The following is a 13,796-nucleotide window of genomic DNA, read 5'->3' on the forward strand; positions in this document are numbered from 1 at the left end:
AAATTAAGCTGATAATATTTTGTGCAATGTTTCCATTTTCTATAAGAATTTCACAAATAATCTCGATGAATGAAATTTAGTACATTGTTTGTATATATGATTGTTTTTTCCAGCCATAAATTATATTTTCCTCATTAGTGTTGGTAATTTGAGTAAAGTTAAATCAGCACTAAATTATTAGCTGTGGCAAAAGACAATATCTAATAAGTGGGAAGATTTATGAGAACAAATTACCATGATTAAAAAAGAAAACGTTTTATTTTGGACATACTCTAAACTTATTTAATTTAAAAACAATATTATTTTCAAAACTGAAAGTTTTTCTAACATACAAAAATCAAGAGGGATTATAATCCAATAAGTTAGTAAAATTATTGTTTGGAAAAAATTAACTGATCAACTCTTATAAATTTAACAGGAAATTATTTAACACAAATTATTTAGATTACAAAAATGGAAAAAATTATTCATTTATTCATATCACTTCTCTTCAAGGGAGCAGAATATGTCCGAATGCTCAAATGTGGTTTGGGGAAAATTTCACAGACGTTATTACCAGTCATGAAAAAAAGGAATCATAAATGTAAATATCAACAGATGTATTCACATCATTTTTATAATTATTAACTAGGATAACTGATCTTTTAACAAGTTTTGAAAAGAAACATTCATTAGGCATAATGAGAACGAAAGGTAGTAACGTCATACATGGTGAGCGATGACTCATAGACTCAAATTGTGATAGGCAAGGGATGCATCACTGATAATACACATTGTGGTCACCAGTGTGGTGTGCATGAGTGAGTCTCACTTCCTCTCTACTACACTATTCGTTTAGTTGCTTTTGGGTAGGCAATAGTATTTCTATGTTTTTGTTAGTTGGCCAGTTGCAAGCATATTGTTTCCTTTTAATAGTGAAGAGTAGTTAAGTGACTTTTAATAGTGTTAAGTGATAAATACAATATACAGTATAGTGAGTATAACCCATCAGGTTGGTCTAGTGGTGAATGCGTCTTTGCAAAACAGCTGTTTCGAAGTCAAGAGTTCCAATGTTCATATCCTAGTAAAGGAAGTTACTTTTATATGGATTTGAATGCTAGATCGTGGATACTGGTGTTATTTGGTGGCTGGGTTTCAATTAACCACACATCTTACAAATGGTTGACCTGAGACTGAACAAGACTAGACTTCACTTACACTCATACATATTGTCCTCATTCATCTGAAGTAACACCTGACAGTGATTCCTGGAGACTAAATAGGAAAAAAAAGTATAGAGAGTATAAAATATTGTAATTGTATAAAATATAGTCATTAATTAACTATGTCGAAATTTAAAAGTAAGCAAGATGTAAACTGTGTTTTGTGACTGGCGCAGCAGATGTGAAAAAAAATTGGAAATCATTTTGTAAATAAATACCCAAATGAAAAACCAAGAACTAAAGATCAAGCTAGTATTTCTGTATCCTTTTAATAAATTAAGTGTCTGCAACTCATGTATTTTTATTACTTCTCTTTTTATAACCTATCACATACAATAAATTGATCGGTAAAACGTAATAAACCCTCGTCTTAGTTTTGGGGGAAATTTCTGATCAAAAAAAATTATGTTTGGGGAAATTTCAGGGGTCTGAATATTTTCTGCTACCTTGCTTCTCTTTACTTCATATTTTTTTATTTTCTAGAAAGTTATTCTGCGAGATGGTACAGGTGCTGTAGAACTATTTAATTCTTACCTTTTCATAAACACTACTGAAATTTGCATGTATAACATGAGAGTGAGATTTGAAACCCAACTGGAAGTTCTAATGCACCATTTCAAGCTTAGTGCAGTATATAGAGCATATAGATTAATAAAGTATAAAGACTTTAGTAAATAAAATATCAAATAACAGGGATGAATAAGGTGTGCTTGAAACAAGTTTCACATTTTTTTAATACTTCAAACATGAGATGTATAGATTGTGGATTAAGTGAAAGGAATTTATATCTAATTCCATAATCAATTGTGAAAAAAGTTTATTAAAAAGGTGGTTTTCTGTTGACACAAAGATGAGACAAATGAATTTTAGTATAATTCAACTGAAGAAGTTAATAACCAACTAAATTTATTATTTAAGAAAACAAATTCTAAACTTACATTATTGCTTGAATCACTGCTAACTCCATGTGTTAAACTAACTGTCTGAGTTTCAGTAGGTAGTTTAATATTATCTGAATTATTGATGTTATTGCACTCTACTTTTAGTTCATTACGATCATCTGTAACTTCAACTATAACATTTGGTTCGTTCAAATTACAAGCAGGTTCACTTATTTTAGCAGCTTCTAATAATTGCTGTAAGAAAGAAACATCATAAGTAAAAAAAATAATGACTTAATATATTGTAGCTGAAGTATTTATTCTTCCCATGGTCAAATAACACATTTTTAAAGACAGGAGTTACCTTTTTCATGCTAAGAACTATCAGTGAAAGAGAATGGCATACTATTCAATACAACCTTTTTTGAAGTATTCTAAATTTCCACTTTCTACCTACTTCAGTAATTTGAGCGCATGAGAATTATTCCTAGTTTACCAGGAAGTTATATGAGATTTTTACACCCTGATGCTCTCTTGAAATCAAATTATTAGAGCGAATGAAGTATGAATATTTGTACATCATATAATGGAAAAAAACAAAATGTTACAAACACAGGCATACACCAAACAGAAAAGCAATATAATCATAAAGGATTTAATGAATGGAAGGAAAAACAAGGTAAGTGAAAATATCCATCATTCAAAAAATAAACTAAAGATAATAATAAGAAAATAATTAAATTGGAAAAGTAATCATATAATGATAAACACATAGTGCATCCATTGAAAATAAAAGCTTGCGTTGTAGAAGGTTGAGACTGCATTACTACTGAACCTGAGAACATTACACCCATCTAATAGGACAATAATAACAATCATTGTACTTTTATTTACATATATTTAATCTATTACCATTTTCATGTTTTATCAGTTATAATTCATTATTATGTATTTAGTATTAATAATTTAATAAATAAGGATTGAAAAAGCAAAAAAATTAATTAAGGCGTATTTTTAAACTAATAGAATCATAACTAGTGCTTTGTTTAGTGAAATTAGATTTTTCTTGATTATTTTTAATTTTTATTATTTTGTTATTTTTAATATTAAAAATAATAAAGAAAAATCTAATTTTACTAAACACATTTTAGAAACTGGACATAATTATAACCCCAATGAATATATTAAAATATTAGAATACAATAATAATTATTATGAAATCAATATCTTAGAAAAATTTCATATATATTTAAATAATAATAAATTGATGAATGATTCGATAATGATATCCTTTATAAACAAATTATATAATAATTAATTATTAATAGGTTGGTAACATTTCATTTAATATTAAATCTATTTCATAATAGTTGCAAACATCTTATAAACATGACATTACTGTCTTATTGATGTACGAATTAATTTTATTCTTGACAACCGACTATTATGAACATAACAGTTTAATTTAAAAACAATTATTGATTTGAATTTAAATTAACATTTTAGAAAATCCCTGAAGAAGGAGTAACTGCTCTGAAAGTACTAGGATTTACACTTAAATTTAAATTGTTGGTAAGTAGAAATTTAATTTAAACAGTTGTATTAATACCAAGGGTGCCAGCCAAATGCTTAGTAAATTAAATTTTTTCATTACTTATAATTTACTTCATTATTTGACTAGTTTAGCCGGCATGTAATACTATGACAAATTTTTAAGAATGTAAAGGGCTACAACCAACATATGATTAGAGACTGAAACAGTTTTTCAGTTCAAAAACATTTTATCAATTTTTGCTATACCACCAATTTGTGTGTGAGAATTAATATGTGATTCAAGAATGCATTAAGCATATAATCAAGAAAATTGTTGCAGTTGTCAAATAAAAAATTGGAGCACTACCACTTTCCAATCATTAAGCAATTCCTATTATTTTATTAGTTATAAATTTATTATCATCAGTGAAATACAAGAGGATCTGAAGGGAATTGGCCTTACACCAGAAGATAACACAAACAAGACAAAAATTAAAAGAAAAAATCAAGGATAAAAACACTTGCTTCACAATCACAACATGAACATTTTTAACACCAGAAAGGGCACGGAGTTCAGAACATATAAAAAGGTATGGGAGGACTGCAAGGCCCGAACAGTCCTTTGAAGAAACTTGGATAATGGATAAAACTTAGATAACTTAAGCGATCCTATGCAGTAATAAAAGATGAAAAAAAAATTAAATATCCCATTTTTTAAGGTTATGAGATATTTCTACAATTCTTACATCACTCTCAAAAAACTGTTATTTTATGTATTTTTTTTGAAGCAATAAAACCTTTGTAAAATCTAGTTTACTTTTCTTATAATGTTAGTTAATCAACTAACTCTTCAAAATCATGCACACGGAGTACTCAGCCGAATGATTGCATTATATGAATATATTTGGTATTTAATGCAAAAACAAAACAGTAATTATCACAAAAAACCCAGTACGTCAAGATCTATTTAACATAGCAAAGCAGGAATTATTGGATCTGAACACAAGACATGCTACACTACACAAAGAGAACATTAATTCAAACAAATAATAAATAATGTTTTTCAATATACACACTTTTTTCACTAAACCACCTCATAAAAACAGGCCAAAACAATGTCAATAATCTAAAAGCTACACACAACGAAGGATCACATCGCCAGAAATTTGAAAAATTTGGAGAAATGGAAAAAAAAGAAGATAAGTAACAGTTCATTGGATCATATAAACAGTAACCTAATTCTGAAATTATAGGAACTAGTTATGTATTTATTTTTAATTAAAATAGTATTTTCAAGTAAATAGACTGTACGTACAAATTAGAAAACTTAACAATTCAATTAAACTTTTACAACCACCTCTGTCAAGAACACAACTGCTGCATAGATCCATAAGCACAGCCTCCTGGACTAAATCACACAAATATCAAGAATGTAGTGATTTTACAGGTATCAGATCTAGTGAGCATCTGGTCAAAATCCACAGAATTCTTCAGGAACGATGAGATCAAGGATAAGGGTAATAGTTGGATAATGAGAAAAGATAAACCCACAGAAGGCTTGAAGAACAAGATGAACAGTTAAAATCAAAGTGGTGTTCAATATGTCTGTAGGTATTAGAGTGGATACTTACCATCCATGTTCTTAGAAAACTAAGTTATGTTCAATTAGAATGATCTATGATTTTGTATTGATCTTTAAAAATTACTCAATAAATTGCTTTTTCCCCTAGACATTAATCTCCTGATAACAAACAAGCTCAGGCTTCCCTAATAAAATCCTGATTCATCTTCAGAATTGTATTTTGCATTGTAAAAAATGCACAACTGCATTAATCATATAGGTTCATCACTAACAAAGAATATGAGGATGTACTACAGTGTTGGGGTTCAAATAAAAGCATGTTTCATACGAATTTTGACCTGACATCAATAATTAATCTGATCAATAATTAATCTGATCAATAATTAATTGCACACTTTTGTATTAAATGTTATTAAGGTTGTAGCATGTTGAGTGGTAGTATTATCTCAAAATAACATCATATGGACTAGAAGAATTTAAATCTAATGCTCTTTTCTACCACAATTTATACACAAGATTTTGTATCTCAGAAAAAGCTTGCTAACACAACTTTTACTAGATTTGTAGCAAACATAACTAATCACCAAGTGATGAAGACTGCCTGTGCACATGCAGAATAAAGTTTTTAGATATGAATAACAATATAAATTAAATTTAAAACAAGCTTTTAATTTATCAAAAACGTTTATAATTTTTAAATTAAAAAACTGAAAGTATAAACTAAAAATATTACCTTAGCTTTATATTGTGTTTGTGCACGTTTCATATGCTTGATAGAGGCTGTATGTTTAAGTAAAGTAAGACGGTGAGCATGAAGATTTTTATTACATATTTTGCAAAAAGCACGTGAAGAATTATTAGGCACTGCTTCAAGCCAACCTAAAAAAATATTGCAAATAAATAATTACTACAATAATTTGGGCAAATAAATAATTTTATTAAATTAAAACTAAAACAAAAACAAAATTTAATTTATATTTTAATAACAAAGGAAAAAATGTATAATATGAAAATAAATCTATATAACATAATAAAATATGATATAATAAACACAGAGAAAAAAATACTTGTACTATATCAAACAGCACAATATTTAAAGTATTATTTAAAATATTTATATCCAGTGCTATATACTAACTTACTTATAAACAGTTTTCTTCTATGTGGGGTAGATATAATATTTGTACACACAGACAAGGTAAATTAAAATTTTAAAATATCATTTAAGTATAATGATGTCATCTTATCTGAATTGTTTATTTACAGACATTGATTATTATTTTAGGACAAACTGACTAACAGGTTACTATTTATCATGATAAAAGCAGTTGCAGTAAAGTAAGAAGTATTTGTTAAGTTACCTACCTGCTTGATATGACAGGATACTTTATGCACATTCCTGGTAATGTTTTTTCAAATGTAATTTTAATTACTTCATTTAATTAATTAAAAGGAAAGCATAATTCAATTTAAGTTGATTTATTTATCTAAGAATATTACACAATATCTACTTGTTCACAACTAAAACATAAAACATAAGCTTACGCCTGATTAAAACCTCTTTTTTTGAAACAGCATTTAAATATTTTCTTAGTTATAGCCCAAGCTGCTGAGAAAATACTGAAACTGTAATTGTACTAAACACAAGTTTTCTACAAACTGACTCCAACCTAAAAAACTGACTACTGGTCATGGTATTTAAAAAGATTTGAGGCAACACTTTTGTTTTAGATCTATTGTGTTTCATGAATGAAAATGGATCCACCTTAGTGTGTTCATCAAAATTACAACTACTCAATATGGTATACAGACTTGTGCATTTAAAAAAAATCTATAAATTAAAAAAACAAAAAAAAAAAAAATACAGGCATTTTCCTGTTAATAGCAAAGAAGAATTAATATAAATTAAATTAATAACTTTGAATCACACAAGTGAATCAGCACAATTGCTGGTGCCAAAAAAATATTTAACTTTTAATACTGTTAGCTCTAATGCTACATGAACTTTTGATGAGAAATCATTTCTGTAGAATTAAACCCATAATAATTAATAATCTGGGCTTCTTTTTATGAGGCTCCTTAAATTACATTTTAAGGTTAGCATCTTAAACTATGCTATCTAAGAAACAGGTAAGGAAAAGTATAAAATGAAATGTGCTGATAAGGTATAAAAATGAATGAACATCAGTTCCAATTCTTATGTTTTTATTTTCTAAATAAACTATGCAAATTAACAAAGTTCTGGATGTTTATCTTTTAGGAAAATGGTAATTTTATATCCAATCCATAAAAAAGTCTTACAGTAACCATCAAATAACTTTATCATGGTGTAATCATCATGATCAATCTGCTTGTCTGTAATACTAGATAACGAAACATTACGAGGTGCAAGAAAATAAAAAAAAATTAATAAAGGTCTAATCACTCTTTTAAATTGTCAAATTATCAGATTCCTGAGTGGTTTTTTTTTATTACATATAAATATGTTAAAAGAATTGTCAGCAATATTATTAACAATGGAATCTTCTAATTGGCACTGTTGGATCGCTGGTTTTATTTATAGAATGTTCGAACAGGAATGATTATAAGACTAATAAGAAGATTTTTAAGTATCAATTTCAACTAAATTAAAAAACACTTCTTAACTTGCTTCACTAAATCACGGTTTATTATTAGGATAACCAGTGCTATCTCTAAATTCACATTTACAACACATTTTGCATTCCAAATTTTAAAATGGCACATCATTAAATTCAAAGCTATGTTATCAGAGTGGTATGTAACACAATTTCTGTAGCATTTCTATAGTACACAGGATTTCCTGGTCTTGTAGTGAAACAATACTGACTTTTTCTATCAACTGCAATAGAGCAAATATGACGGCAAATGTGATTGCTTAGCTACAAATTTGTTTTGAAATAACGGTAAAGTGAATACATCTCCCACAATTGATGAATACATGGTAATGTTACTACTATACCTAAAGTAATATAAATTATAAAAAAATTAAACTACATTTGTAAATACAGCTCATAATGCAGTGCAATGCATTTATAACAACTTTCACCATAAAACACATAAAATATAGTTCAACACCTTCAAGTACAAACTATGTCTTCCAAAACTTCTATAACGTATGATGATTATTCTACAAATACTCCACATTATTATTAATAAATAACTCATTTATTCTGATTCTTTTCAATTCATCTAACAAATCAGGCAATAATATTTTAATAAACGTGGAATAAATTGAAAAAAAATCGAAATAATCATCTCAGTTCTACAGCAACTGAATTGTTAAAGGAATCTATATAAGCTATATATATACGAACATAAAAAAGAACATTTATGCAAAATCTTCCGATATTTTGATGAATTGTATCATTTCACTTCTCATTCTGTTATTAACAACTGCAAAGTTAACTGGTAGTTTCATTGTTGTTGATACCGAAAGATATCAGATAAATAAACGAACGCATTCACACAAAAAAAAGTCTTCGCATACTTATGTGTCGAAGACAAGTCTGGGTCTGTAAAGGGGCTGTTTTTCACTAGAAAATAAATAAACGTACCATTAAATTCAGGTAACTGTTCCCATGCTTTTCGATAATGCTGTTTGTAATAACGAGGAGATGTAGATGACCCCTTAACGTAATTTGAACTGGAATTCTTAATAACCGCTTCTTTGAGGTTATCTTCAATTTCTTTATTCATTGTATACTAACACCAGAATAAAATGCAAAACAGATAAATATAATACACTCAATCACTTAATTCTTTTTCAAATTTAATAAAAAACCACTTCTCAAATGTTTGCTGATTTCAACTAAAAATAAAAAAACAAAGGTTGGTATTGATTCGAATACGCAAATTACACTAGATTCATTGCACAACATAAACAATAATATTAACAAAAAGTTACGACCACAACCGAAAACACTAGAATACGATTATTCATTGGTGTCAGCGCATCCTACACATATAAACGATCAACTACACTATTCTTTTTAAATGCGCTGATCGTTAAGTTTCTACGACTTTATTTTTTTTACTGATTTTACACTGAAAGATAAGGTTCAATTTTTTACTTATACAACAAAAATATGCTCACACCACTATAACAGCTACCGATGTTTGATGAATTTTGTAGCGTGTGAACAATGTCACGCCTGACCGGGAACTCGATACGAAACGTTTGTATAAACGCAAAGATAATATTCCATTGGAAGGAGTAGTTTAAAAACGGATATTCATAAAATAAATCTAAATTAAAACGGTTACAGTTTTAAACCTACTGACATTTTTGCTGGTTATAACTATAAAAAAGTGTTTCATGTAGCAGCACAAAGTATTAGCATTTAGTTAAAATTTCTATTCTTCTACAGAGATGAAACTGTTCATCACCAGATATAGTAACATCGGTTATTGCCTTTAAAAAAAATACTGGTTTAAACGGTATCAGAATTGAAATCTACGCATTCTTTCATAGAACCCTTATCATTTAATAAATGATCTCTTTAGTAAGAGAATTAACATTAAGATTAATCTCTCCCAATTTTCAGAAAATATTCTTAATAACAATGGCAAAAGAAAATATCTTGTCTATTTTTTTATTACTCAGTAAAACTTTCATATTAAAACTTAGTAAATATGTTATCAGAAGGGTGGCTTGCAACTGGTTAAAAGATACTTAACTACCCATAAAATATTAGGATGAAATTTTACCTTTCGATACATATACCATAAGAGTGTAGTTCCTCACTAAAAAATTTAGAATATGGGAATCGCTTCCCTATTTCCTCATCTTTTTACTGTTTATTATTAATCCTCAAAATATTACACCAGAATATCTACAGATGACAATTATTTATATCAAAAGATAACTATTTAAGTGAAATAGAGAGAGAAACTGCATTTTCAGTTAGAAGCATTCATTGGGTACATTATAACTATAGAATTAAATATGAATAAATTCATAGCAATGTGCTTCTCAGGTAGATGTGCCATTGCTAATTTAATGAAAAGAAAAAACTAAATAAAAACTTCTTTAAATATTCTGTAATAAATAAAACATGACATTCTTACAGAATGAACTGTTCTAAACTGGTTTGTTACTTCATATATTGTATAAGCCATTCATTATTCCATTTGAAGATATTTAATTTTCACTATCCATCTAGGATAAAGGTAATATTTCCATTACTCATGTAAATTAATTTTGCCCAATGTAAATTTTTTGGACATCTTGTGATAAATTTTCAATGGAAGACCAAATTGATTTCATTTGTAACAAACCACACTATACTGTATTCCTTTGAAGTGTTTTAATAGGCATCATTGTTAAGTATTTATTCTGAGTAAATTTCTGTCTAAAATATAATGTTATATTGTGAAACTATTTAAAAGTCAGAATGTATTTTCAGGATATAAAAATGAGCAATCAGATCTTTGTTTGATGCCAGTAAATTTGATTCATACAGATAAATTTTGGATAAATTAAAAAAACTGATGTTCACAAACATCTGAATTTATGAATGTACAAGTTTACTTAAAATAATAATTTACTCCTAAAAAAATAATAATATTCCCTTCCCAGATGCAATTAATTTTCATACTATACAGCGTAATACTTCAGCCTTTGAGAAAGAACATTATATTCAGTTTTTAATAAATTAAGTAGCGATCTAAAAAATTTCCTTTTACAGAAAAAATATTACTCTATTGCATTAAAAATGTTGATTAGTAATTAGATGAACTTAAATTTATTTTAATACTTTGTTTAATAAGCAATTAAATAATTAACAAATAAAGTATTTTTGTTATTTACACTGTAATTATTTTTAGAATTAATATGGATTTTAACTTTTTTTTTATTTATAATCTTGATTTATAAATAAATACAGAATGTTCAGAAAGTCACTGTGCAATATGCTTTGGAATTATGTGGTACATTCTGTTTTCAGCATTAGATTGGTTGCCCTGTGGGTTCGCTGAGCATTACTCAGTAATAAACTAAGATGTCAGTTGTGATTGGATGTGCTCCATTTATTGGAATCAGTAATTGTTCTGTCGGTGGAGGAGTTAATTCGTTGAACACGTGTTTCATGGAGGTGACAAGTATACTGATTTAGCGAAGCATAAGTTTTCTGAAAAGTTTCCAAATACTCCTGTTCCCTAACTGCAGTGCAGTTTGAACTCTTTACCAAAAAAATTTCAGGCAACAAGCTCTGTTGAAGACACTGATTGAAGTGGAAGAGCACCTAAATTAAGTGAACAGAAGCAGCTTGATATTTTGGATGCTATGGCCAAACTCCATCAAAGTCAATGTGTAAGTTAGCACAGCAGCAAGATTGTTCAAGAACTGAAACCTACAGATCATGCCAAAAGACTTAATTACTCTCAATGGTTTAAATGTTTTATTGCCAAAATTCTGTAGGTATCCTCAATATTACATTTTTTACAGATGAAGTATGGTTTTATCTGGGAAGGTAAATTAATTCACAAAATACATACATGATTGTGGTCGACAACTAACACCCATGAATTACATGAAGCAAAAATTGAAGTCTGGGTCAGTGTGAGTAGGAAAACATGCATTGTCCAATTATTTTTGAAAATACAGTTAATAGTGATTGTTTTTGTGCTGTTTTAACAAACTTCATTATTCAGTTAACAGAAGTGGAAATCAATCACAGTTTGTTCCAATAAGATTGTGTCACAGCGAACAGGTCAATGTTAAAGTGCTTGAAAACAAATTGAAACGTGTACAGTGTTGTATTGATGTTGGAGGTCACTTTAAATTATTTTCATAAACTATTCCAGTTATTGTAATATCAGTTTCTACAGAATATTGAATATAAATTCAAAGTAATAATTAAGAAAGTTTCATCATTACACTTCCATTATTCCAGTGCACAGCAACTTTTCAAACACAATTTATATCTTAATTAATTTATAATATTGACCTGATATTGTTTTTCCATGGTTTCTCTTGATTCTTCCAGGCAAATGATGAGCAGTTCCATCTATGAAACAGTGACTACCATTCCTGACTTGATCAAATAATGTATGAATACATTAAAATAAAATAACTATTTTTTTATTTGTAAAGGTGACAGATTGTTACAAGATTGAAACAGATGTAAATAGAAATAAATATCCTAATGAATAACCAGAATAGTTCTAGAAAAATAAATCTAAAATAATATTGCTCTCTTTTGTCTAAAAGATAATGAACAGGTTTAGATGATCGAAAATAAGTAGTTTTGTATTTTTAGATCTTACTAAAGCATTAAAGTTATGTATATCTTATTAAAATAAGAAAAAAAGTAAATTAAAAACAAAAATCCTTTAAACATTCTATAATAAATAAAATCTGATTTTCTTACAGTGTCATGTTCTTAGCCGATCATTATTCATTTTGAATATTCATAATTTTCAGTATCCATCTAGCATAAAATTATTTTTGAGAGCCTTGAAGTCAATGTGAAATGTGCAAAAATCAGGTAAATCTAGAATTAAACATCACCAGTTTTCTTGATCTATCTCAATATTTTCAAAGAGAATTAATAATGAAAGACGACAAAAACTTTCTTTATAGTAAATACTTGTTTTTTATTTTACATAAATTTTTATCATACACATGATGATCCCTCTCTTTTCTATAATTAATTATTCCTAACAGAAGAATTTTAGCAGAAAAGTGTTCAGTGTTCGTATAGTATGTGGCAAACATAAAATAGATGCAAACCAAAAAATAAGCTACACCTTGTGGTAGGAGTAAAAAAAAGTCAGTTGGAATCTTAGTTATGCTTGATTATGTTTATTTGTTGCAAATGGATATTCAATTTCATTGCAATAATTTAAAAAAATAACTGAAAGAAAAATAAAACAATACAGAGGATGAATCCTATGTCATTCAAAAAATTGCTCAATTTTTTTTTGAAAAGTGTTGGAGTAGGGGATGTTAAAAAACACATCATATTCAAAAGAGCTGGAACTTGACTTGATCTTTTGCTCTATCTTTTCTTTTTCCTCTATAGCCCCCGGGAATTACTGTTCAGATATTACTTCAGAGGATGAATGAGGATATGTATGAGTGTATGAATAAAGTGTACTCTTATACAGTCTCAGATCGACCATTCCTGAGATTGTGGTTAATTGAAACCCAACAACCAAAGAACACTGGTATCCATGATCTAGTATTCAAATCCGTATAAAAGCAATCCTGTTTATTAGGACTTACATGCTGAAACTCTCTACTTCCAAATCAGCTGATTTGGGAAGAAGCGTTCACCACTAGACCAAGACCAACCCGGTGGGTTTGACTTGACTTGATCTGGTGAACTCTGCACATCACAAGGACTGTCAAATATGATAACACTACCAACTAAAAAAAAATTTCTCTAGACTTTTATTATCTTACCTATTTACCTTCTGTTACCTTTTCTTACTCAATGACTTTCATATGTTACTTCAGACAATGGCAGTACAAAAAAAACTATATTAATTTATAACCTAAGAAATAAAAAAATGCATGTTCATGAACTATTTTTACAGGTTTTAGTGGTCATAAATAAAATTATGATACACATA

At 28.1% G+C, this 13,796-nt stretch overlaps 1 protein-coding gene across 1 annotated transcript in view; it reads right to left on the reverse strand.

Moving 5' to 3' along the window:
• LOC142329110 (uncharacterized) overlaps positions 1–9,100 on the reverse strand; it is a 12,864-nt gene extending 3,764 nt beyond the window's left edge. The window contains exons 1-3 of the mRNA XM_075373445.1: positions 8,774–9,100; positions 5,932–6,077; positions 2,141–2,338 (exon numbers count right to left, since the gene is read on the reverse strand). Of these exons, the coding sequence (XP_075229560.1) occupies positions 2,141–2,338; positions 5,932–6,077; positions 8,774–8,915 (486 nt within the window). The 5' untranslated portion in view covers positions 8,916–9,100. The remainder of the gene's footprint in view (positions 1–2,140; positions 2,339–5,931; positions 6,078–8,773) is intronic.
• Positions 9,101–13,796: the final 4,696 nt, after the last annotated feature.

Source organism: Lycorma delicatula, chromosome 8 (assembly GCF_047948215.1).
Source record: "Lycorma delicatula isolate Av1 chromosome 8, ASM4794821v1, whole genome shotgun sequence".
Classification (NCBI taxonomy): Eukaryota; Metazoa; Arthropoda; class Insecta; order Hemiptera; family Fulgoridae; genus Lycorma; species Lycorma delicatula.